We start from the raw sequence: 27,218 nt of genomic DNA, 5'->3' as shown, positions 1-27,218 counted from the left end.
GACCATTTTAATTGTCTTGGTCCTAGGTACAGGCGCACATCTAAAAGGCAGTGCTGCCCTCTGCTATCCCTTCAGCTACTCACTCACGCATGGCTGCGTACGCAGAATCATCGACTGCCACCGCAGCTTGGGGCTTTGAATTACCCTCAGTCAAATGACATGGAATACAGAAAGCAAAGCTGGCTCCAGCAAGAAGCTCAGCACCTTCAGTTCCTAACGAGCTTCAGAGACGGCGTTTTGCATCCAGTAAGGACAAAGTAATCTACTGTAAGTTGTTGCAATTAGTTCTTCAAGTCCTAACCTTCATCCGCTGCTTTTTCACTATATAAATCAGGTATTAACATTTAAATAAAAATCAGAATATTCACCTTGTTATTTTGTATTAGTAGCATCCAACTTCATGGATTAAAACTAGATGAAACAGCTTTTATAACCAGTTTAGAAGATAACTTCTATTTTATCTTTATTTTGGTGTGTTATCTTATTGATGAGTTCAATATGGAAATTTCAAGGCAATCATGAGTCCAATGTAATCATTCTGTATAAAACTGTATGAGAAATATGCTTTAAAATGAAAATGCACTAACAACATATTATCTCCACATACTCATTTTTAAAAAGAAATGATAGCATTAACAGGAAATAAAGATTATCCCTTATTTATATTAGGCCTGACTCCAACACTGGTAATCAGATTGACTGTTAAATAGCTCTGCAAATACTTTTCTTGTACTCAGTGGAAGTACTTATGTAGACAAATACTGCTGGGCCCTGGCAAAACTGGGAGAATCTGGGCTTCACTGATTCAAAGGTTTATTATTAACAAAACCTCACTTGCTCAAACCCCACAAAATGATTTCAACTGAACCGTCACACCACTAGTCGGAGAAAAGTACACATGTGATAAAGAAGGAGAATGAAAAAGCTTATTGACATGTTGATACACAGCTGATAAGGAAAACAAAAACCCACTTAAAAAAATAACAGTTGAGTTTTAGTCGAAGTCAGAAGCAGCATCTGGTCTCTTTTCTCTCCCAGCGTCAAGAAGATGTTTGCAACGATGCTGAAGATATTTCCAATTCTAGCCATCTTTACAGGTAAGAATAACAAACTGATCGAAATAGTACTGGAATAAAGGAACTTGTTGAAATACGGGAGCAGGTGAACCTGACTGGCAAACTAGGAGAACATTCAAGATTTATTTCAGGATGGAAGGAAAATCATGGCTATAACGCTATGCCCTTTTGTGGAAATCAGCAAGCTGACCACTGACTGGTAAGAGTTTTTTGCTCAAGAATAGAATTTTAGCTTTGGTAAATTAATGCTTCGCTCTAAAAGGCAGGAAGAGGCAAAGAGCTCTCACATAGAGTGTTAGGGTCTTTCAAGCATTTCAAGGTTAGGTTTTCTCACATTTGGCTTTTGTCTCCCCTTGATAATAGCCCTGGGAAATGCTGCCTTGGTCCCACCCCCACCAAAAAAATTTGGGGGGATGCTTAACTTTGAGCGTGCAAATAATCCTTTGGATTTCCCTGAAGTTAAGTGAGGACATAATACTTTGTGGAACCTAGGAATTATATGGTATATTAAAGATTATAGATTATTCATGTTTCAAGGACATGTCATTGTACTAAGCTTTATTTTTAATATATACAGAAGCAGACATTTTAAGTCTAATGCTCCACAGAGATGAACAGCCTCTACCCACTAAAGAAAATGGAAGTTGGTTTCCACATTTTCATTTCACGATGGAATTATCTGGTTTGGATGCCAGAGAAATATTTTAAATAGTTGCTCCTGGTGTTTCAATGTTATCTCTCTCTCACACACATAAACCCCACAGATTTTTGCCTTAGAAATGAAAAGTAATTCAGCGCTAATACCAATACTTTTGGAAGCAATGTCCTCTAATTTTAAGGTTCTGGATTTAAGACGAGCAGTGTGTCCATACTGATGGGTACCACTGACTGGGGGTTTCTGTAGTGGCTAGGAAAAGATCAGTAAACTTGGATTTACTTCATAAGCGTTAAAAACTGCATGGGACTTCAGTGAAAGTGGATGATTCCCAATTAACTGCAATGACCTTCTCTGTAGCAAGGAAACGGTCTTACCGTAATATTGATGAGTAAAAGACATGGATCAACTATTTTTAACAAGTTAAAACCAGCTTTTTTCACCGAGTTACTTCTTATTCACTTGCTTTTTTTCATTTAAACCAAAAGGCCTGTACGTATGAAATGGGATTATGAGACTGAAACCGTAAACGGTGAAGTAAATGCAAAGCAAAACTCCCATTAACTTCTGTGATGAGGGAACAAGGTCTGTGGGTCCAGTTCATTCCATTTGCAGTCACAAGCTCCATCTTACAATTAGTGATGGCTTTAAATAGCCTTGCTGGACAACAGAAGTTTGACTGATAGGGTTTGGGGTTTATATTTTTACTAGAGTGAAGCCTATTTCAACTAAATGTATTTCTTCAAAGTATACAGCTTCACGGAAACTAGAATGCTTTGTGGAGCTGTTTCTGCTAAAATTAATTTATTTTGGAAAACCTTATAACAGCCAGGCTCTGTGGCACTCCTGACTCCAAAACCAGAGAATGATAAAGGAAATACGTGGAGCAGATGACTGGAAAATGGATGTTTCAGCAGAATGCCATTGTGTTGAAAGACTGTAGCTTTAATCCTGCAAAGAGCAGAAAATAAATATATGTAAACCTGGAAGTATTATTGTGGCAAGAAACTATCATCCTCTGGCCAACTCTAATTCTTAAAGCTGAGAACAGTGAACTGAGATATCTAAAATAATATTACACGGCTTTTATGTTAGATCTCGGTAAGGATTAAGCGACTGTGAATTTAGAGGACAAGCAGGAGTTGCAGCCAGCACTGGGATTCCCTCTTTCCCCAAGGCAGGTTTGACACATTTAAGTCAGTTTCCAGCCATTCCTGTGAGACCGTCTTCACATACAGTGTAAATCTTGCTGTACTTTAAACCCGCTAGTTCTCATCCTAGCCACCACCAACATGGAAAGGAGATTATTCCCTTCTTCCTTGCAGTGAGCTTTTACTATTGAAGCCATCAAACAAGGAAAACAGACCCCGAAGAGTTCAGACTCTAGGTTCACATAGGTTTGCATAGTGTAGCAACTGATCAATCTGCAATATTTACATGGTTAAAAATGTCAAAATAGATTCTATTTCTTTTTTAAACAATGTTTTCTCTCATAGGGTTGATAATTTGAGCAAAATGCTCTTCTGATATTACTGGAGGTTCTGCTTAAAACTCTCAAGAGCAGCACCTGAACATAAGATGCACAGGTCTTTCATTGAGAAGAATATTTTGTATGTTTTGCCTCTAGCATTGACATGTGAAATTGACATCGCCCGTGTGAAAATTGTTATTATTAAAAGATGAAGTTCTCACTTTGCCTGTTTTGCATAGAAACCCCCAAAAGACTTATGTTTTCCGTCACATTCAAAAGAAATATATTCTCCTTCAGATTTAGACAGTAGCTTTAAAACTGGACTCGGTGATCTAGCAAAACCCTGAAATTCAAGCTTATTTTTCTGACAGCTCTAGCTTTGTTGCCATATTGTTACCATTGCTAGTAACTCACATGGAGGACAGAAACAGATGAATACTCTAAGATGGTGCTCGATTCCGTTCATTAATATGGCTGTGTAGCCAAGACTGATTGGAACGTTATGGGAAAGGGCTTACAAGTTATGTTTGCTCCCTTTCTGCTCTGAGCACAACAGAAAGGGTTGATCAAGTTATCACAGAATTTCTTACAACCCACATAATAAAAGCAGATCCAAAACGCTTAGTTTGACTTTTCCAATGTAAAAGCATTGGAAAAGAACAGCTTCTGCGTGTAAACCCTAAGAAACCTAAACAAAAGCAAAGTAATTGGCAAAAGAAAAGCAGAGAAAGGCTGCTCAGCACTTGAGAATGTAACAAGAGACAACACTGCAGGAGACCGTGATCTCCGGTAAAGGAGACCAGACATCTAACAGAATAAGTGCAGAAAAAAAGGGCAAGAAGAGTGTAAAAGAGGGCTAGAGACAGCTGTAAACGAGAGTGCAAGGTGCAGGAGAGCACCGAGCGCAGAAAGAAGGTTCAGTCTAGCCATGGGTTCTTAGGGAGAAGACAAGTCTCTGCAGGTGAGAACAAGTATGTTTTTAGGAACTCTGCTTTTTCAGAATATTATTTGTTGTAAGGGCACAGGTATTCCGGGGGATTTACTTGCTCGTTAGCTTTTACCCACTCCCAGCTTGTTATCGCTAAAGTTTCCACACAAAGCCCCAGGGAAACTACTGGAGTAAAGGAGAACGACGAGACACGTCCTACGGGTGTCTTCGATAACGCAGGGAGCAAGGCACTCCCGCCCGGCTCCCGGGGTCGGTCCTGGCGGATCTCTCCTCACCCCTCACCACACTTACTGCCCACAGGCCACGTCAGCGGCGTTGTGGTGACCGTCCCTGAGAAGACAGTGAATGTCACTGCAGGTGGAAACGCAACCCTCCTCTGTACATACACGAGTTCTGGACCGCTGGGAAATTTCTTTATTCAGTGGACCTTTTACAGTGCCAAAGAGACACAACTGCATACCGTAAGATATTTATTTATTATTAATATGAAGTTATATTTAAGATAGCCTTAAGTCCTCAAAGAATCTTGTGAAGTTTGATAGTGTCATCCTCGCTGCAGACCAGGCAGGCAGGTAACGTTGGTGTTCCCACCCTAAAGACAAGGGACTGGGGTGCAATGAAATTTAGGGGCAGATGCACAAAGTTGTCTAGGCTCCTAGTTCCTACTGGCATGCCTGAACTCCTTTAGAAACTTAGGAGAAGGTGCAAAAGGGATTCAGATGCTCAAGCGACTTGCTCCAAGTCACCCAGGAAGCATGAAGCAGACCAAAGACCAGGTGTCCAAAAACCACACACGCGCTCCAGCCCCTGGACCAGCTCCCTTTTCTCTTGTCTGGCAGGTATTTCCTGCCATTGTGAAGGCTTTTTTCCTGGTGAGACACCCTTGCCTATGACAACATGTCCCCCATTTACGGGTCAAATGAGAGCTCCTTGACTCAGCCACTATCGTTGCTATCAGGCGGCTCAGTAAGAGGAGCGGTGCTCAACAACAGGCTATCGGCACAAAGCGAACAGCAAGTATTTTGGCAGGACTCCGCAGCGATTTGTCATAGCAGGAAATCTGCCACGGCAAACTTGCGTTGGTATTTTGCGGCATCCCACGGGGGTCGTCGCGGTAGCAGAACAATTACAGATCAAAGGCAAATGCTCCCTGCCCCTCCTGAGAGCCCCAGAGGCAGCAGAGCCAAACAGTATCTCCCCCCAGGGTCATAACGAGACCGCGTGGTAGGTTGGAGTATCAGCACGGAGGCAGCATCGGGACTGCGAAGGACACCGAGGACTAGACAGCCACGTGCCGTAACCACTGCCCGAGCCCCTCGCGTGGCTGTAAAGGCCTTGCAGAGCAGCCTGGTCTGCCTGGAAAGAGTCAGGGAAGGGACATGTAACCTCCTCTACGTACTTACACGACTGCCCAGACTTCAAGAGCCATCCATTGATCTTATTTTTTGGTGGGGAAATGAATCCATGAATCTCAGTCCCACTGAGCTTCCCACTGCAGGCAATGGGAAAGCCATGCCTGTAAGGAATGTAAAGAAACACTACTGGGAAAAATTGCATCTGGTTTTCTCTGTGTCTGAAACTAATTTCACGGTGAATTCGCTTTCACACCACAACACACATGCATTTATAATGGATGATTTGCATTTTCATCAAATAAAGTCGGTTCAGTCTGGAAAGGCCACGGGTTAGTGACTAATCCCGTTCTCCTTGAACACGGAGGTAAAATTTCCTTTTGCTGCAGTGCAAGTTATCCTTGGCTCACGCGCTCGGCGAGGCTCGGAGGATGCCCTTCGCTCCTCTGAGCCTGCTGATGTGCCTGGAGGGTGCGTGCGTGTGAAGAGCTGCAGGACTGGGGCATTACTCTTTTTAAAATGCTTTTAGCAACCCATTCAGTCCTGTATTACTTGACCCTGTATCCTTTTACCAGGACATGGCAATTCCTTACAATTTTGAACCTGTTCACAATAAAATTAATCGTGTTAATGCAAACACTGGGAAGAAAGGACTGTGACTGCTTGTGGAAAATACAGTTTAAGAAATTACACAACACAGCTGAACATGAAATTGGATTTTCAACCTCCGTCTGAACTCACAGCAATATGAGGTTGCTATTTCTATTTCAGGCTGGTGACTTTTCTGAGTTTCAGAAAGGACTGAGTGCCTGAAAGCATGCATGTTTTTCTCCTGAAAGTTTGAACAAAAAATAATCTCTCTACAAACCTGGGTTTGGCCTGGTTGCTTGGCACGTAGCTGAAGTTCAGTTTCACATTTTGTTCCAAGTAGGAAATACATGTATGGCAATGGAGGAAACTGCCAGCTTTAGCTTTCATTGTTTAGATTAAAGAATACTAAATTGCAAGTCAAAAATATATTCAATAAGCTGGTAAGATGACAAAACCAACTGAATTGAACAGACTGGCACCATACTTTAGTGAATACCAGAACAGTAGCTTGCAATCTAAGTGGGATAAAATTATTTAATTTTATGAGATATTTAGATTCTTCTAAAATGTCAGTAATAATAAATAAATAAACAAGCAAACACATCCTTATAAATAGCATATATTGTCCCTGAAAAAGTGTGTTGAAAATCCTGGCTTCATTCAAAATTTGCCATTTTTTTCAGTAACTAAATGGATAACATTTTCAACTTCCATTTTTTAAAGTAGAAAATATCTGCCAAATATTTTGAAGATAGGAGACTTACAATTTTTAAAAAAAAATGCAGAAAATGCATCTTCTTATCCCACCTGCTACAATTTTAAATATTCCTGACATCTTAGTAAATGTTAGCTGTCTTGATGACCCTGTTATTCACATGGCTGGTATATTCACAATAATAAGATTAAGCAGGGAGGATGTTCTCCATAACAACTATGGGAGGAAAAAAGTCTTGATTCTAATAAATAATGTTTATTTACATAATAGGGAATATGGCCCTTTCTCTCTACAGTGGCAGCAAGTAATAGAGCCAAGTGTAGAACATTAGAATTAAGGCAAAATTATGTCATTAAGGTTGCTTTTGGCTTGAAGCATTATTGGACGTGAGCTTTAAATTACTAGATTTTAAGACACAATATATAATAAGCACAGAGGCCAGAGGTACCCCTTTTAATACGAATGTCAGTATTTTACATTGCCACTTATGTTATAGATTTTGCAGTGTTTTGAGATACATAGGCTGAGGTACAGTCCTGCCTGGAGTGAAATCAGTACGATCAGGATTAGTGCCAGTGTTAACTTAATGCCCCAGAGTATTCAGCAACAGATTTTACCTTGCTTCAAGGTGAGGCAGTGCCATTCATTAGCCTGCAGACCTGATGCAGATCTGCCTCCCAGCACTCACTTTGTGAAGCTGGCTTGTGTCTTTTGCTGTTTGTTCTGGTGTTTTCATAGCCTGTTCCGCATTGCCCACCTTACACAATGCTGGCGCAGGTGCTCGACAGTTAAAAGTCATGGCAGTTACACTGGAGAGGATGAAATACCACAAACAGGCTGTTCACAGACAGTATGATGAAAAGGGAGGCAGCAAACAGCGGAATGGCAGGTGTTTGCGGTGCTGTTTTGAAGACAGTGCAGCTATATATAGTGTGCGAATATAGATCTTCTTACTAATTGGAGCCTAACTCTGCTCTTTTCCTGAGAAATTGCTCCAGTGAAAGTAATTCCCCTCATTTGAACTAAATAATGTAAATATCAACTCATGCAAAATAGGATGCCATACATATTTTTAACTTTTTCTTCTTGCCATTTACCCCTTAGCAACATGTCTTTTTAATGATAAATTTAATTTTTAAATCATAACTCCCAGCCACGGATCTTGAGAAATTTGCAATACTCAACTATCTCTATTTTACATATAGACAAACTGAGGCAAATGCTACTTATTCAGCTCACCCAGGGTAACAGAGTACATCACAGCCTGGCCTGGTTCATAAGGTGAAGTCTCAGTTCCTGCTAAGATCTTACATCTGTGCTTCATTTCATGCTCTGAGTCACTCGGCTGGCCTCCGTGTAAAGCACTTAAGTAAATGTTTGAAAGATTGAAGCCTGCTGTTGACTCTGCACAGGCGAGGCTGCAGCCTTGCAAAGCTAAATACAACTCCTGAACCTACCACACCTTGAGTCTCCAGTCCAGGCCACCCACAGTTAAAGTGAAATTATCAGAGATACTGCGTAGCTACCCAAGATATGTCCAGGGCAGAATCCTGGACTGAAATTTTAAATTCACTAGATGAGTAAAGGTCATGAATGACTGTTACTTATAAGAGAAACTGAACTATTGATAGACTTCTGATGAAAATGTTCTCTAAAAAACAAAGGGAGCTTGAAATATTTGCAAACAGTGACTTTGACACTGCTTTGGTAAAATTACTGATGGGCAATTGAGAGAGAAAGAGCGTTAGCAGCATGCAACAGCAAGAATACCTTCCATTTATTTCATATATTGGCTTTCACTCTGCCAGAGCCCTGTATTTTTCTTATATCTGTACTACTGATAAAGTATCACTTAGTAGATAGGGGCAAGGAGGGTTTCCACTTACGGCAAACCATAGAGACGAGGAAGACGGCGCTGTTCCCTCACGAGAAGTCTACTCATGTCCTTACACCCAGCCTCGCAGGCCTGATGAGCCACTTAGTTTGCAAAATCTTCACAAGAGCGAGCAGGCTTATGTCACGCTGTTTGGGAACAAGGGACAGGGTGGCGGAGCCCAAGGAAGGAAAGAGATGCAAAAAGAGTGACCTGAGCGCAACCGTGTCTGCTCCTTTCACCCTGCAACCCCGAATTCAGATTACCAGCAGTCCCAAGGCCAGCACAACTCTGCTGCCCAGCACAAAGCAAGGCACAGGCATGGGCACCGACCGCCAGGGGCCGGCCAGTCCTAGTAGTGTGGGGTTCCCATAAAAACCATTGAAAGAACAAATTCCTCCCCATGTAGAATGAGTAGTTCCTGAGACCCCATCACACGCTTTCAGCCACAGACAACCGAGATCATGCGCCGCAGAGGCTGTCAGTGTTACAAGGGACACCGCCTTGGGAGCAGAGCAGTCCGTCCCAGCCCACAAGCGAAGATGAGCCTGTGCAAAGCACCTCCTGAAGCAGTACAGGAAAACTTCCCGGAAAGGGCCTCTCTGATACACGAGCGTTTCTTTTTGCCTAGAGGTGATTTCTACAAAATTGGGTTTTATCTAGCACTTAGATGACCGAGCAGGCACTTAAAAGGAATAGCTTCATGGAAAGCAGAGGCAACATCTCCAATGCCGAGGAAGGAGACCCTGTTGTCATGTCATTGCAGTCAGAGTGACTCCCTGGATGTCACTGGGATTACTGTGGGCTGCCTGTGGTTATTTCTGGCACTGGGGTGACAGTCTGCAGAGAGAAGATAAAATAAACTGCTGCACTGAAGCAGACAATACTGAGAACACAAAGCAAAGTGGAGACAAGTAGAAAATGATTAGGTTGTAACTGGTGTGTTTGGAGCAAACATTAGACTTCAATCTTAGTTTGCCTAATTTTAGGTAAAACTTAGAGATAAGATTGTGTTGCACCTCACTGTTGACAGAGGCTTGAGGCATCTTCTGCAAAATCTGTTGAACATGAGGCACCCTGCCCTCGTGAACAGCACTGATGGTACTGATGGGGAGCTATGTAGAGAACAGGCTCTTTGATTTTGGGGGAACATTTAAAGTTTCATTTAACTCTCAGATCAGCACATTTTTACTCAAATACAGCATTCCCCGTGTCACGGTATTCTGAGTATGGATGAAAAGTCAGTCAGTCATTGTCAAAAGATGGTGTATGTGACAGATGCACGGGGAAGATGTAGCTGGAGACACAAGGTAAGAAAAAAATCCCCACAATCTTAAGGGAAAAAAAGAGCTAAATAGCTTCTACTAGATTTATGCTACTATGAGACCTGTAATCATGTTCTGAATTAAAATCTTAAAACCAGTCCACGACTGAGATAAGCTGAATCAGGTGCATCATTCGGAATTTTTAACTCGCCCTGTTTTTTATTGCATTTTCCTCTATCAAAATTACTTGGATGTAGCTGTTGTTTTTTAACCATAGCTATCCTAGGTGGCTGAACTAGCACCTTCAGAAATATTCTACCCAAAGGGTATTTGAAGGGCATGTACACACACCAGGATCCTCTGGGCTGAATGTCAGCAAGTCTGGATAGGCCAAATTTGGGCCTACATATTTACATAGCAATTAAAAAAAAAAATAAAAAATCATCCTGGATCTCCTTTCTAGAATATAACATTTTGAGATGCGATGGATACAGAGGGACACTAAGCTGCCTACTGAACTGGCTTCCTCTCAGCTGTCAGCTCAACGTCCCAGCCATAATCCATTCCAAACCCTCTTTGGCTGCAGTGGGATTCCTGTCTCACCACGAAGTACACAGTGCAACCCAATGTAAACTGAGGTCTAATAATAACTGCTGAAGAGCAGTTACACCAAGTACACTGAGAAAACATATTTGTGCTTGATGCACTGTAAAAATTATTCACTAATAGTTCAGCCACAAGAATGATACTGTGAGAACATGAAAGAGCTGTTCCTCAAAAGTATTTTGCACCAGTTAAAGCTGCTGAACGATTAATCCTCTAAAGGCTTCTGACTCCATCCCTTTCTTCTACCGATGCGCAATTGTGGCAAGACGCTTCTAGTCATTATTAACATTCTCAATTACCCATGCAAAAATCCCAATAATGCAGGACATAATATCCCTACTACACTCTGGCAGATCAGAGTTTTGACAAAAATGTGTGAAAAGAAGCTGTAGATGAGAAAAGGCATTTGGAGCCAGACTCAGTCACAGGACACACGTCAAAGAAACCAACGCACGTGCGAGCATTTTCTTTCTTATCTAGCCAAGTTCAGAATCTGAGCCTTGGGCTTTAATTAACACTTTGAATGTGCAGCATTTGTTCTCTAATTAGATGGTAAGATGCTTAAGGGAGTGATGAACATTTTTTTCCCTGGTTGTTATTTCATAAATTCTGTCTGTACTCAGAATTCAAAAAGAGATCGTGATCTCAAACCAGTAAAGTTGTTAATAACCTCCTTTGCATTTTTTGGTGAGAAAGAGACTTTTAACGGTTCTTTTTCTAGTAGCTTGAGAAAATGACAAACAGAAAATGATAAAACAACCCAATGAACACCTGAGCTTTACAGCTCTCCAGGCGCAAACTGTGAATTAGATGCTGAATATATCAGCCTAGAGAAACGTCATCAGACAGGATGCTATAGCTTTGCACCTGCTGGTGGGGCTGCGGGAGGGAAGACAGGTACTAGAAAGGAAGTAGGTAGAAGGTAAGTAGTTTCATGTCCTGAAACTACCCCCCTGTCAGGAAATTAAGAGTACTGTGGAGATTACGTGGGACATTTTGTAACACATCTTCAAGTACATCGCATCTTACAATTTTGATATCCAGATGTACGAGGCATGTACAGCAATGTGATGCAGTGACACCAGGAGATGGAGGGTGGGAGGGATATTGACCTGGAAATTATGAATGAGTCCATCCAAAGGCATTTGAAAGACACATATTTATGCAAATTCTAGTATGTATTTGTCCTGCCCCAAGAAGAAAGGAAGCAGATGGAGGCATGTTTCTTCTAATTTACTGCCTGCTTTTTCACACACAACCTCCACCTTCTAAGGAAGATGATCTCTCTATAGAAGTTGTATAAAGAAAACCTGTAGGTGGGTTCCTCAGTCTCTGCCAAACATCTGGCAGCCTTTGAAAATCCTCAACTCAGCATCAGCTTTGCCAACTGCTTCCTCTGCAGGCAAATACTTTCCTCACCATCACACTAGAAAAGGAGCAGCCTTCCCAGAAGTCAGCCTAAAGGAGGAGAAAAGGACATGTGATTTAATGTACCAGATCCTTCAGAATTGGGGACACAAATAATTTTGTCTCCAGCATCTGGAGTGCATTGAGATTACCAAGATTTTCTTCCAAACAAGTATGATCATTTCCAATTCCCTGTTCTGTTTGTAATCCCGCTCCTCCAAACAGGTCCACGAATAACTGACTTAGCTGCCTTGGAAGTCTATGAGCCCAAAGCCTTTCCCTGGTTGCAGCAGAAACTGTGACTGTGGAAATGCACAGTAACTATACCACTGCCTTAGAGAGCCAAGAAGGATGCCTGCTGATATTAGTGGCTTTAGGCACTGCCTGGTCCAGAGGTTGAATAACCAACTAAACGGCAATCCTTTCTAAGGTCAGGGAGATGTTTTCTAGGCAACTTAGCTGTTTTGCAGAAACCGGTGTTTCAGATTGTAGAGTTATTAGGGGCAACATTTTTAGAAGTGATAATCTCCGCTGTTTTTTCTGTCAGTTGTTTGATTACTCATCCCAGGCAGCTGCTCCCATGAAATGTGAAAAGGCACCATTATATAAAAACTTGCGTGAGCAAACTAGCTGGTAAAGAGAAGCAGCGACCATTACTGCATCCTCAGTATTGTTTTTACACTGGTAAATCATCGACTTCACTAGAGCTGCTCAGGATTTGCTTGAGAACATAAAAAGCTTATTTTTTCAAAAGAAGCACAGCAGATTTCATTCGGTTTTTTTACAGTCAAGATGTTGCGCTTGAAATATATTTATCACATCAAATTAAAAAGGCTTCCAGGAAAAGTCTACTATTGACTAAATTTACAGTTTTCCCATACAGACATTTTAGAGAAATTTTAGGTAAAATGGAAAGAAATGTCAATGAGATGTGTGTCTGTAGGAGGGAACATTAGCTGTCAGTTGCCCAAAAATAAAAGTCTTCTATATCTTCAACAGAAAACAAGCTTTTTACTTTTGAAATGGAACAGAAACATTTTGCAAAGATTTTCACTTCCGCTTTTTGAAAGGCACAAACAGGAGCTTTTCAAGGACGACACAGAAACACTTTGAGCAAGGGTTTAAAATACCTGTTTTGAGTGTATTGTTTAAAATGGGCTATGAATTCACAGCCAATTAACTGAAACACGTTCCTCTTAAAGGAAATTTCCTGTGTACACAATCCAATCGTACCTCTGGGACAGGATATACACTCAGTAATTAATCACAACATTACTCAGCCTTTTTGGTGTTTACCACCTTCCTTCAGGCAAGAAACTCCAGAGCTAGCGAGATAAGCATCATACAGGAGCAGAAGAACAGAGAACAGGCAGGAGCCTGCAGAGGAACTGAATGCATTTTCTTAAGATGTTCCACTGCCTTTATGTTCATAGTTGAAAAAAACACCCAGAAAGATTCTGTTTAAATCCATGAAGAGAACAAATATTCTCTGCTGTGTTGACACCTGCCTCAGATTTAACAGTGTACACAAAGTATTTTCTCTGCATGCATTCAGACAGGAAGAGAGAACACAGGGGATTAATTTTTCAGTGTATTGTATGAGGGCTTAGAGATGTAATTCACCCTGCCTTCAGATCAAATACATCGAGGAGCACTTGCTCTTTCATAATGTTTACTGGCATGCCCTGACTGCATTTAAGACTCGTTGTGGTGCCAGTCTTATCTCCCACAACGTGTGCCATAGCTAAGCCAGTGCTCGGTGGGCAGCTTCTGCTACTGTTTACTCTCACATAAATCCCAGATCACTCTAAGGTAGACTGAGTAGAATTTAGCCCTTTTTTCAATAATCAGGCCTTTTAGTAGGATAGAATGGGCCTGCCTCCTCTCATGCTGCTGCAAGTCATGCATTACTTAAATTTAAGAAATTGTACAACTTAATTTCACATTAGTGTGAAGAGCTGATGGAAGCTCTTTCTTCAGACACTCAAACAGATGCAATTGATCGAGAGGAGATGCAAATCCAGCCCATTGCTGCTGAGATCTATATAGGAATGTCAGCTTAAGAGGTGCCTGAAGTCAGAAGTCACAGTTCTTGTAACTTTGGACTCTCGCAAGGAGCAGAGTGTTAACTCTGTTGTTGCTCATACTCAGCTAAACATAGGATGAGACAAGCGTGGCCAGCGTGTTTCTCTAATTACAGGTAGATCAGTTTTTGATGAGCAATTTGCTTAAACAAAACTCCCTATTTTGAACACTTGCCTTCCTTGGGGAATAGGAGGGTGTGCATCCAGACTCTGGTTTTGCAGTAGAGGCCCATCTCTAGACATGTGCAAAACATGAAATCAGTTTTAGAACTGATGGCATTGCATGCAAACAATGGAAAGTGGAGAGTCTATCCAGCTGCTCAACAGACTTTCTAACCCAGTCTGCCACTGTGCGAACACTGGATCTCTTACGCTTCCTCCACTGCAACACCAGTCTTCCACATGTTGGCAATGCAGTAGTGTAGCTTTGTTATTCAGAGCCCTGCATCAATTGTACCTGGTGTTTGTAATCCTGGGGCAGGGAAAGATAAAGTCTGGCTGGAAATTAGGCAGAATTGCACTTGAGGTGGGGCCAAGCTGCAGTACCGGGGCTGCTGGTGCTGTGCAGCCTGGGTACTGACCTTCATTTCAACGCCTTATCATTGCATAAACCAGCTGTGCTCTGGCAGTTTTGGGGTGTAGCTTGCCTTAAGCTAATAAAGGCTTTCAGATAACATTGCTTAAAGACTTCAGTCAACACCATATCAGGGTGGATAAATAGAATTAAAAATAAATATTCTTAATTCAAAATGCAATCAGTTGATCTGCAAAGTAAAGCAAATTATACTTCTTGCCCGAGGATCTGCAGCGTCCCTAAAGGCAGGGAACTTTGACCAAAAGGAAATTTTGATACTATTCAAGCGTGAACGGCATTTCACAAGAGTCTGTGAAGCTTTTTCCTACAAGCATTTTCCAGCTATTCCCATTAAAAAAACACACTGTTAGTCCAACTTCAATAAATACACTTATACTGCTGATTCTGGAATATTGTCAGTAGAAACAAGGTTAGATCTATTTGGGTCCCAACCTGTAATTCTATATGGTTACCTCTGACCAGTTTAAAAAAATGACTGCATATGCTGGAACTGTTCACTTTGCCTAGACAATGGAGTTTGTGCATGTAGACACCGGGGAACATACTGCCTATCCCAAATACTATCACTATTTTACACAACACTATCATTAACATCTGAGAAAAATAATTAATGTTCCATAGTTTTCCCACATTAGCTTTGTTCTTTCAGATCTTGGTTTCACAGCAGAGCTAGACTGGACAAGAGCATCTTGAGAACTATTATATTTACCCCAGAGCAGGTGAGATACTGCAGTTCCTAACAGACTGAAGGCCCAAGCCTCAGGCTACCAACGAGGCTCCACAATAAACACAATTCTACCTCTCCTTTCAGCCAACAGGTTTGGGCTTACAAGCTTATGAGGCCAATTCTACTCCCACAGTGCTGTTAAGTACAATTGATGCTACTGAAGTCAGTGAAATTGGTCAATGTAAACCAGCAAATTTTTATTTGGGAGGAAATGCTGCAGTCCATAGAGACATTTATCCTTACTATGTCTATAATTCTGCAAAACTTTTTTTACTGTTTAGTAAAATGGGAGCTTCTTGATCCCAAATGTGCTCCTCCAAGCACCAAGGCCAACAGGTATTCTTGACTTCCACCTATGGTATAAACTCAAAAAACTAAGATAGCCCATGACACTGTCTCTGACCCCCGTTACACAAACAAGGAGAACAGCATGGTTGCTCTAATTGCATGTGTGATGATTCTACTGGTGTTCTTATACTGCATTTTTATTGCTTCCAAATTTACTGCCTTGTTTGCTTAGACCTATGTCTTGTGGATTCATTTCAGTTTTCTGTTTGCTAGCTTCTGTATTTGGAAAGCTCTGCAGCCAACCTCTTTTTGCAATGACAGGTCCATTCTTGTCATAATCTTCTACTGAGATGCGTATTAATAATATCACAAATTATCAGTGCTTCAATTAGTACCACTATTCATTGTGGATGACTTAGCATTTTTTCACAGAATTGTCATAGGATGGTCAATGGTCTCACCTTTGCTTTCGCAAATGCATCAGTCTGTGACTGGAGTATCCACAAAGAACTAGCTACTGTCCATTTACATAATTAAAAATCCCATTTCTGAAAAGCTTGTCTTTTAAGAACCGCTAGAAATACATATTCAAATGTAACATGTTTTCACCCCTGCTTTCTCGGGGGAGGGGGTAAGAAAGGGGGTGACATTGCTTGGCTTAATCAGAAATCAACTATATTCCAACTATGAGCAACAAAGAAAGCGGTAGTAAAAATCTCTTGTTATGAAACTAACAATTGATTCTTTATCACAGATCTATTATTATTCAGGAGGCCAGTCTGGCTCCTATGGAGAGTTTAAGAACAGGATAACAGCTGCAACAGGTCCAGGGAATGCATCAATAACAATCTCCAACATGCAGCCCTCAGACACTGGTTTCTACAGCTGTGAAGTTTTCAGCCCACAGGATGACACTGGACAAAGTCAAAAATCTGTGATTGTCCGCGTGCTGGGTAAGCGCCTTTCCCCTCTATTGCTGTATTGTAGTCTTCTTCCCGTATTATGAAACACTGAATTCACGGCTCAAAATGCGTAGGACCAGAGGGAATAACAGAACCGTGATAAACAAGGCCCATGATGCAGAGAAAGGGCTCACTGATGCACTGACGCAGAGATTTTTTCCAAGGGCATTGGAGGCAGGCAGAGCCTGGGGTGCCCTCTAGCTTCCAGACAAAGCAGACCTGATACCACTCCGCAGGTACCCTTGCTTGACCTACAGTAAAATCTCCGTTCTCCCATGAGTGGCCTTCAGATTCACTTTGTGCTCTCAAAAAGCTACCTAACGTAAGCAGGTAGGCGGGCAGCTGGAATTACCCAACTTCACTATGTTTTTCATGCTGGAAAACAAAGTGATACTAACTTGGATTAAAATAAAAAGCCCTTTTAGCTGGGAGTGACAACTTCTCTCTAAAGCCATTACATCCAGCCCCAGCAAAGACGAAAATTTTACTTATTTTATCTCATGTTGGTCACGGTGACTTGCGTAAACCTAGGGAGAGGCAGCAGCACAGCCCAAGGGTTCTGCCTCACCCCCATTCCCAGAAACTCTAGAAACTTAGTACGTGCTGGATGGAAGCAGTACAAAGTCTGTTTTGGATGGAAGAAGGCAATAGTTCAACCATGAACACACAGGAGAGAAAGGATGGAAAGCAGTGGAATGAGATACTTTACTTCCTAATAAGAGAAAAGTTTGTACTAAGCCCATGCAATCATTGCTTTTATATTGAGAATTCATAGCTGGTCAGAGTGACAAATCAAAATCATACGAGAATGTGATGCCAACATCATTTGCCTATCTGCCAGGCATAAGAAAAAGACGTATGTAAACTCAATCCCTGAAAAATCAAAGTACTACTGTTAATTCTCATCTAAAATTCCCCAAACAAATAGTAAACCTTGGAACAGTTGAGTAAGAGATTGTACTTTTCACATAAAAACCAAGAAAGGTTGTTCATTTATGCATACAAAATTGAGCTGTGTTCATTGCTGGTGTAGTTCCACTGACGGTGCTCCAAAGAACCACAACAGCGTATCTATATGTAGGAAATGAAAAATAATAGGTGTAAGAGAAGACAGAATCTTCTCCTGTGTGCCTAGTGAGGAAATGCTACCAAAACAGATATATTTTTAAAAAGAACTGTAGTTAATTTATTTCCTCCACAACTGCAATATACTGAAGAATCAGGCCTTGACCCTCTCCCTCTATGTGGATAAGCTCCTGCTGCGTTCCTAAAGAAAATGCTGCTTCTATGTGGCAGGATGGTATATGATAAATAGCGATTGGCCCATTATAATTAAAGTAATTGATAGTCTTCATCTCAATACATCCATAATAATATTTAGTATGCAAATAGAAGAAAAGATAATAAAAAAAGATAATATTACTCAAATCTTTACGGGAGAGCCTTTGGTCAGATCCATTAAGCAAGATGGAGATCTGTAGATGGGGTTCAATTCGTTACTTGTAGCAGCTCAGTACCAGAACTCGAGGTGGATGCTTGCAGTCCCAGGTATGTGCTCATGATGTGTCTGTTCTCCTCGTTATTTTACAGTCAAACCATCAAAACCTTTCTGCAAAATAGAAGGAACGCCTGAAAAAGGCCATCTAATCTACCTCTTATGCAAATGTGAAGAAGGATTGCCTCACCCTACCTACCACTGGTACAAAGTAGATGAGAATACCCTCAAGCCTGTGACTGAACAATATAGTACGTAATTACAGGACTACCATACTGTGTTAAAGATCTGGAATTCCTTAGTACCAGCCATGTCAAATACTGTGTATTACATAGGGTAGTTAAAACTAACCCTCCTCTTCTGACAGTCAGTGTCACAAAATCTTATTTTTACTAATTCAAATCGACTGACAGCTGTCACAAACACAGGATGTTTTTTTCTATTTGTTTTAATAAAAATTGTGTGGCATCTTAAAGTCTTGTCTATGCTATTACTTTAGATTGTTAAAATGGGAGAAATGTTTATGCCTTTACATCTCCCTTCCCTCGGAATTTTGAATGAACTTATACTCAGAATAAGTTAAGTCAATTTGTTATTCAGGTGCTAAGGCCTCCATCCCAAAAATCTTCAGTACCTGTTACATTTTCATTTGTGAAGTTACACTGACATAGTATCAATGCAGGTAAAACATCAGACAGACTGATTTGCAGAGTAGGGGTCTACTTCTTGGGTTCTAATACACTCCTGCAGAATCCACTGTTGTAATTTTCAAGAAAGGTAAAAAAAAAAACCCAAATGAATGAATAATTGAAGAACCCTGTTTCTGATCTCTTAATAGCTCTCAGTATCACCAACTGAAGAAAACCACTTGCCTCTACAGTACACAAACAGTAACCTGTACCTGCTTTCTGTTTGTCCCAGATCCGAACACTGGCATTCTCTACATTGGCAATCTCACCACCTTTGAAACTGGGTATTACCAGTGCATAGCCAGCAATGCCCTGGGGAACAGTACCTGTGAGCTCGACCTAACTGCAAAACGTAAGTTTCATGCATGAGAGTAATGCTGTATGACATGCACAGTTTGCAGGAAAATGCTGTAACAACTTTAAAGCATAGGATTTTTTTTCAAGTAAGAACAGAATAGTCTTTGGAGAGCTCTGGAGTTTTCATCCAGGCATGCCTGGAATTTACACTGACCTAGACAACTGATTTAACGTCTCCTGCTTCATTTCCCAGTGGGAGCAGGAGCTGAGCCTGGCTCTGACTGCAGAGCCTTTACTGAGAACCAACAGACATGGAGTTTAGAGCAATTTCTTCACCCAACAGTCCCACTGAGGTCCCCCTGCCCCAGAATTTACAACCATCACTGAATGGTGGTAGTACAAGGACTGGGGCATTGTAGATGTGACCACTAGCTAAAAATACTGCAGTCATGGAAAAATTCCTTATCCTGACTGCCCTCAAGCAGTGGTCAACCACATCTGCATACAGATTTTTCACGTAACCAGTAACATTTACCAAGAGCCAAGCATATGTTGTACAACCAGCCACGAGAGATGTCCCTGGAATGGTCACTCAATTACCCAGTGGTCTATAAAATGAAAATTGCAGGTCAGAGCTGTACTGAAGTGGAAATAGGTTTTGGGGGCTCACAAATGATCAGAGCATACATTTTACATCTCAGGTGAAACACAGAGATAAAGCCAACCTAAATTTCAGAATTTGTTTGCAAGGACTGAAGAGCAAAGGCTTTCAACTATTGCCAGCACTAATAGCCTAATGATTCCCTTAGTCAGGCATAAATGTAGGGTTTGTTGGGGCAGGGAGCTAATCAACAAGAAAGGAGGCAGCAAAGGTCATAAAAGCACAGTTCTCTCTTTCCTGGAAAATCTTTGGCCTCCATCCTGGAAACACAGCTGTCAGTCAGTTTTTTAGTTCTTTGAATCCAATGCCTTCTTTCTGCTAAAGGCTCCTCCGCTAAATTTCCATGGACTTTGCTATAAAAATACTTTTTAAGAAGTCAAGAAATCTTTTTCTCTTTCCAGATTCAGACAGTGGTATTGTTGCTGGAGCATTAATTGGAGCAATTCTGGCAGCTGCTCTCATTTGCATTATCGTCTGGGTCTTAACCAAGAAGGCAAAGAATAAGAAGTCATCAAGTAATGAGATGCAGTAAGAGTTTCTGTTTACTTCATTTTAAGACAATTATTTCTGTAAAGCACTGCTGATAATCCAGAACTAAAGTAAAATGTAATTATTCTAAACATTTTTTGAAGGGTGAATAATACAGGTTTTGAGAAAACTTCCAGGGTGAGAGTATTTGCTTTTGTCTGACTTAAGCTGTTGCTGTTGTAACATAAGTTGCTGTTACCTTTTTCCAGGCACCTACCACTTAGCATCACCTAAAACAGTAAAGTAAATGTTTTTTAAACACACAAACAAAAAGTGGCAAGCTGGAAAAACAGTTTTTAATATTTAAAAGTTAATGGTGACTGTTAATGGCAGGTGGAGGAAGTAAAAAAAGGAATAGCGGCTAAGGGTTACCTCAGCAAATTTACTGGGATTATACATTACTGGATTTAAACACAGAGGGCTCAGTTCAGTGCTATTTGAAATTACAGGACACATTCTTGGGATGCTCTGAGGCATCTCAAACAGCAGGAGAAACAAGGTTTAGGTAACAGCAGGGAGCACAGAATGTCCATTTTGATCCTGCTCTGGAAATGTCTTTTCCTCTGTGCTTTGGTGGCTCATTTTTCCCTTAACTTGCCAAATCTTCAGAATAGGGATAATCTCATATGTTATACAGACTCTATTTAGCCCCATGACACTAAGTGCATACATGCAGCTGAGCCCAGAAAACAAATACTACGTCATCTGGACACTTCCCTGCAGCACAGGTCTAAGACTTCCTGAGATGGAATTCTGCTAATCCAGACCATTGGCCAGTCACTTATGCACCAGATTTCTGCTTCGAATTGATGTAGCCTTAAGATCTAATTTTGTGCTCAGATCCTAAAAAATCTTACTACATTGAATTAATCCACTAGAATCCAGCAATTTTTATATGTGAAAGTGCTTAAATATTGGGAGTTGGTTTATTATTGTTTTGATAAGATAAATGGAATTCATACCTGTTCCTAAAAATATTTTTCTAGATTTCAGCCTTTTCATAGGTCTTTTCTGACTGCACTCTATTTTTAATGCATTTGAATGGGACACCACATCTACATGGAATTTCTCAGGCAGCTCACACTAAGCTCTGTGTTTTGCTACCCCTTCTTAGATACTGTTTGCCAGCACTCAGTTTCCCATTCTGCTTTCCTGGCCTAGCATTTAAAATTACTAAAATCCATTTTATTCTAACAGGATCACTTAAACTACTGATGAAGATCAGTCTTATTATCTAACACTCTGTCACTCTGTCTGTCTTAGCAGCAGTGATGTTGCAGCCTTTTCGGGTGCTCTTGGAACAGAGTCATAATATTAAGGGGGTTACTGTTTAGACAACAGAACTACAAAGACTCATTCTTCTGAAAGACTCTAGTGTAGATGGGATTTCAACATGTTAAATCACAATTCTCATCCTGTCTTCCTGCAGAGAAATGGCTCATAAACAGTCCCATGCAGAGTACGTTCAGGTACCTAATGAAGAAAACATTCCTGTGACCACAGTTCCATCAAGCAACGCGACAAATGAATACCCTAGTGTTAATGAAATGGCAGCCTCTGGAACACCTGAAAATGATGAGAAGCAAGAAGTGGAAAAAGAAGAAATAGCCTAGAGTTTTAATAGAGTTTTCCTCGTCAGCTTTGGAACCCTTTATACAAAAATTGTTGTCACTGAATTAACATAGAAGCATGACTAAAACTTAAATGGGCATTAGTATTGTGAACCACTGGGCTAGAGATTGAAAAGGGTCTGTTACACATGCACTTTGTGAATAGCAGAAGATTTGGCCTTTAAAGTTAACCAATTTTCATTTATTATCTAGTTAAAATTATCCAGAAATATAAGTATAAAAATACTGTCATCCACATTCATCTGATCCATTTTGCAGAACTAATTAGGAAATGGGCTGAAGCATTTGACAAAGTAAGAGCTTTTCAGTCAACTATCAGTAATGCTGTACGTATCCATACAGTTCTGAACCACAGCAGTCTTCTCCAGAAAGTGTTGGCCAACCTCCTGTTTCCTGTGCACCAAGAACAATCATCACAGCCAATACACTGCAGTGTTTAAAGGATCTGCTTTTGCAAGTCAGAAGTAAAAAGAAGTTTCAACAAGATCATCAGAGTGCAGAAACAGATGTTAAGACCTGGACCAATGAGATCTTGTATGTCTGAATTCCACTTAAAGCTAAAAAAAAGATCCTGGAAACTTACACCTTGTTGCTGCCTGACGTGGAATACATTTGTTAACAGTGACCACCTTGGCTTTAAAGTTCCCAAGGCACCAGCGTTCCAGAGTTGTGTGTTTCAGCAGTTCTGGTTTTCAGTTTAAAGGAACTAGCATTCAGGTACCCAGTTCAGACATCAATTGACTGGTTTCCAGACAACAGGAGCTGGAAATCTAAATCCCTTGCAAGGCTTGTTATAATAGGCAGAGTATCAGCTTCTTCATGACATGCAGATACAGCTGCTTTCAAAACTTAGAAGTGAATACTTCCTACTATACAGCACACTAGCTTAGATTGCTTCCTCTGCCTGAGATGATTTAAATCTATTTCCAGGCAACTGCCCTACCCACTAAGCAACCAACTTGTGCTACTTTCCTCCTGGTCTCTTTAGCCCAGTGTAACTTCGATGGTTTTCTGTAGGTTAAAGCATCAAGAGGAAAGGTAAATAGTGCATGGACACCAATAGCCAACAGCTGAGTAACGAGTGCTCTCTTGGAAGGAGGAAAGGGAAACGAGCCATATACACTCTGATCACTAGACACCTCTTCTCTGTGGGTCTCATTTCTACAGTTAAGCAAACTCAGTTCTTCAAAAGGGCAAAGATACCTGCTTTCACAGGAGCTCAAAGACCATGGGGCTCAGGCTGAATACAGACGCACAGCCCCAGCAGCTCCCTTCTGAACTACATGATGCAGATAGTCACTGACACAAGGAGACACTGGTTTCAGTCTCGTGCACTGCAGAAAAATGTATCTGGCTCAGGGATCTGGAACTTTTTGGCACTTAAGTCTTTTATAGGATCTAATGTTCATAAATCCTTTGGTGACTGTTCCTAGCCTGTAAACATTAGTTATACGCAAAAGTCATCTTTAAAATAGAGAAAGGATACATCCATGCTAAAATTTTCAGGTTCAGTTCCTACAGATATAAGTACGCTTACCAAGAAAGTGACCACAAAAAAACCCCAACCAACCAATCAAACAAAAAAACCCCATGGCAACATTTAAAGAAGATGTAAGGCATGAGGTCCTAATTAAGATTCAGTTTGGATCATTAAGCATAACTATTTTCATTGCCCTTTCTACCCAGTTCTCTGGCTTTCAAATATTTGTCTTTGATACATGTGTCCTAGTGTTTAGCCTCACTGCAGAGTAAAAGAGCACTTACAGTGTTCTTATAATATTGTTTTAGCTAAAAACTGCTCGTGCTGGACTGCAAGGGTCAAACTCTTACTAATACCAACATGGCCATATTCTCCCAGTGGATCCTCACACTCCCCTCCCCAGAATATCCAGGATAAACCTTAAGTCATGACCTGTATGGAAGTCTCTTCTTAATCAGGCATCTCTCTTATTGACTTTTGTGGCAATTTTGCTAAGCGAAATCCGCAAATTCACATCCTTCAATCTAGGTTTAGAAGCTCACTGAAAACTTCTGATATTCACACCCAAAGTTTTGTAAGCATGCAGAACTACAACATTAAGTATGCTCAGTAACAGCAAGAGAAGAGTAAGTACCGCCTACTCCTGTTCGGGTGCCATTTCTTACCAAAGGTGTTTCCTAATGAGATAATTCAAATCAATTATTGGTCCAAAGGAGCCCATGACTTGGCTGACAGTGGCATTAATCTTAATGAATTTATTCTCTGACATTCCTAGGCATTCTTTTACTCTTGCCCTTTGCAGGAAAATATAAACTTTCTTCACGACACTGCTGTAGTTGTATCAGTTCTTCTAGTCGTCTCCTGTATATATGTGTCTTAGGTACATTTTTCTTACTGCAACAGAGCTTTCCAGCTTTCACATCTCTGCAACAGCACTATCACGATGGAATAGGGGAATATATTTTGTGGTCATTATGATAATTTTTTAATCTTTCCTTAATCTCACCTCCACAACTTTCTCTGCATGTATTCCTCATATAACTTGCTACAGTAAAGAGCTTATGCTGGTGAAGTTGTAATTAACTTCTATAGACAATACAATCTTCCTAGAACACCACAGGTCTTACATTTGCTAAAAAAGTAGCAATTGCTCAAGTTATGTTAACATTTTTATATAAAAACAAAGAACAACCGAACACAAGTTCTAGACTAATAATTCCTCTCATACTTCTAACCACCAGCATGTAATAGATTGCATTAAAAAAAAACAAACCACAAAACAACCCAAATAGCGAAAATAAGCAGCAAAACAGATTGCTGGGGGTGAGGAGGAAGGTAAGGAAAATAACATTTATTTGGAGTTTCTTAACATACTAAGATATTTTTGTAAGCCTTCTGGCAGATGTTTGTTCTCATTAAGAAGCTACTCTCATGTAAAATAGTTTATTAAAAAGGTTGGGGCACTGTTCCTAGCTTTCCACTGATGCTCTTGGCAAAGCACAAGCCAAATCAGGTATTGATCCACAGTGTGTAGCTCAAAAACCCTGCAGAGCTATGCAGGATGCAGAAACATTTTTCAGAATTTGCCTCAGATGTTCTGACAGTCTTTGCTGCATGGCCCATTTATCTTTTCCTGAGGGAGCAGGGATCATTAATATGGAAACCAGATATTAAGCCAACATTCAAGCTACCATCTCGTAGGGAAGTGGATTTACAAAGCTACAGAGCTGTGGGAGGGGTTTTTTTGCTATACAAAGATCAAGGATGAACACAGAATTCTAACTTCAGCTTTTCTCAATTCAAGTTTTCAGCAATGCCTGCACAATATATAAGGAACATTTACTGAGTCAGGTTCTTCCTTCAAGCAAGGTCTGCATGGCCAGAGCTTACTGTACAGGCAAGTTATCCCTCCGGCTCTCAACAGTTATGCTCAGTGAAATTTAACCTGCATTTTGCTTTCTTGGATAGACTTAAAGTACTTGGTGAAGATATTTGTTTGGTTTTAAGTTTCTGTCTTGCGTATCAAAATAAATTGCATTACCTTAATCCCTACAAGTCAAACTGTCATCTTCCATTTCAACCTTTCTTTGCAGCTGAAGAACAAACATGTTCTGTTTCCACACTGTGTAACGGCTGGCAGGGTTTCATCTGACTTGTTCAGATCCCAAGTGTACAAGCTATTTAGAAAATATTGTTTGTGTTACATGTAAGTTTAATAAAGTTTTATAACACCAAAGACTGCTGTTTAGGAAAGTTCTTTATTTCACAGAATTTCATCAGCATCATTTGTTCAGAAGGGGGAAATCTATCCTTCTAGTGTTAAAAGTGATCTTACAAAAATCAGAACAAAAGGTCACTTTTCAGACTCAAGTCTCATTAGCTCTGCCTTCTAATAACACCAGGATTTGCTATGAGTAAATCAAGATTAAACCAGTGTTCTGTTATAAAATAAGATGGTAAACTGCAAGCATCAGTGCTACATAATGCGAGTCAAACAGAACAGCATAAGAAATCTACAGAAGGAGCAAAAGGAAATAAAATTAGATTTGAAGTACATCCCAGAGAAGTATCCAGAGCCATCCATTATGTAATAGTATATTTGCAGAGGTAACCCTGAAACTGCACCTGCATTCTGCAAGCAGTCCAGTGCACTTCATCAGATACATACATTTAAAGATTCAAAGAAACAGGATAACAACAGATAACAACAGAAAAGCTTTAAACGCTCAGAGATCCCTTGAATAGATTAAGAAGAGTAAAAATGGATACAATTATCTAAGTAACTGAGCAAACTGCATTCTACAAAGGGAGAGGTATGGTTTAGCAACATCTGAAGGAAGAGAATCAGTACCCACAAAAAAACCCAAAACAACAAAAAAGCCACACACAAAGCACAAAGGCCAAGGGAAAAAACCAAAGACTCTAGAATAAGCTTCCAAAATAAAATTGACTTCACATGGTTAAAGCACTTTTGCTCCTGTTGCTTGAAAGAGGTAATCCTAAAGTAGGTTCTGAAATAGAAGGAATGACCACATTTATACAGATCATACTGTAAACCGAAAGAAAACTGCAAGATATTGAAAAATGCTTTAAAACCAGTGAACTGTTTAATTAACAGGAAGTACAAACAGTTGTTTTGGCACTGTACTTGAAGGAAAGCTAGAGATACACATTTTATTACCATGCTGATGCCCATACATGACATCCTAGTTGAACTACCAAAATACAAAGTTCGCAGTCTTAAACACAAGTGCAACAGGAAAGAGAGTCAAGTCAGAAGTCCCCACTAGCCTTCCACCATTCTTTTAAGTATGGCTCCCAGGCCACCTTTTGCCACTTTCAGTGGGGTCAGTTCTTCTTTATTCTCAATGTGAATACTTGCACCATGAGACACTAGCAGCTTTGCCTCCTCCACTCTCTCTTCATCGCAGGCTAAATGACTGTAATAAGAACAAGAAACCCACAGCCACTATTAAAACGGTCCAAGCTTATAAGAGCAGTGATTATGCCTTGTCAAAACGACAGCGTGAATGTTGGGGGGGACATACATCCTAGAACAACAAAACCACACGCAACCAACTACCTACACAGATTCCAAAGCTTGGTGTCCAGTCACTCTGTTGTCATTAAGCAACTCAAGAACGTTCCTCCTGCTACTGTCCTCGCAACACTAAGACACTTCTTTTGATTAGGCTTTGGCTCTGCAGTCGGCAAAGCTAAGGAGCACATAATCCACAGTGAAACTGGAAAATAGTAATCTCTATTTGAATCGAAAGTGATAAACTAAATCATACAATGCTTAAAAATAATCTGAAGTAAAG

The 27,218-nt window shown here is 40.5% G+C and overlaps 2 protein-coding genes across 7 annotated transcripts in view; one reads left to right on the top strand and one right to left on the bottom strand.

Annotated features, from left to right (window-relative positions):
* Positions 1 to 27,218, bottom strand: part of PSMD10 (proteasome 26S subunit, non-ATPase 10) — a 60,811-nt gene that overhangs the window by 31,129 nt on the left and 2,464 nt on the right. Inside the window, exon 5 of one of the 6 annotated variants that reach the window (XM_049827308.1) lies at positions 5,555 to 5,667. The exons of 1 other annotated variant lie outside the window; for it this stretch is intronic. In XM_049827308.1, the coding sequence (XP_049683265.1) occupies positions 5,555 to 5,667 (113 nt within the window). Of the gene's footprint in view, positions 1 to 1,517; positions 2,683 to 5,554; positions 5,668 to 25,438; positions 25,575 to 25,656; positions 27,141 to 27,218 lie in introns of those variants that run through there. 4 more of the 6 variants (XM_049827305.1, XM_049827309.1, XM_049827307.1 and 1 more) reach the window with 4 other exon arrangements.
* VSIG1 (V-set and immunoglobulin domain containing 1) lies at positions 720 to 21,899 on the top strand. Its single transcript, XM_049827304.1, has 8 exons — positions 720 to 1,097; positions 4,452 to 4,612; positions 9,885 to 9,992; positions 16,409 to 16,607; positions 18,207 to 18,362; positions 19,033 to 19,152; positions 20,160 to 20,286; positions 21,716 to 21,899. Exons 1-8 carry the CDS (start codon positions 1,049 to 1,051, stop codon positions 21,897 to 21,899), a joined length of 1,104 nt encoding a protein of 367 aa, XP_049683261.1. The 5' UTR covers positions 720 to 1,048.

This window comes from Accipiter gentilis, chromosome 24, assembly GCF_929443795.1.
Source record: "Accipiter gentilis chromosome 24, bAccGen1.1, whole genome shotgun sequence".
Lineage (NCBI taxonomy): Eukaryota > Metazoa > Chordata > Aves > Accipitriformes > Accipitridae > Astur > Astur gentilis.
Note: the sequence above shows the minus strand (reverse complement) of the source record. Positions and strands in the feature narration are given on the sequence as shown.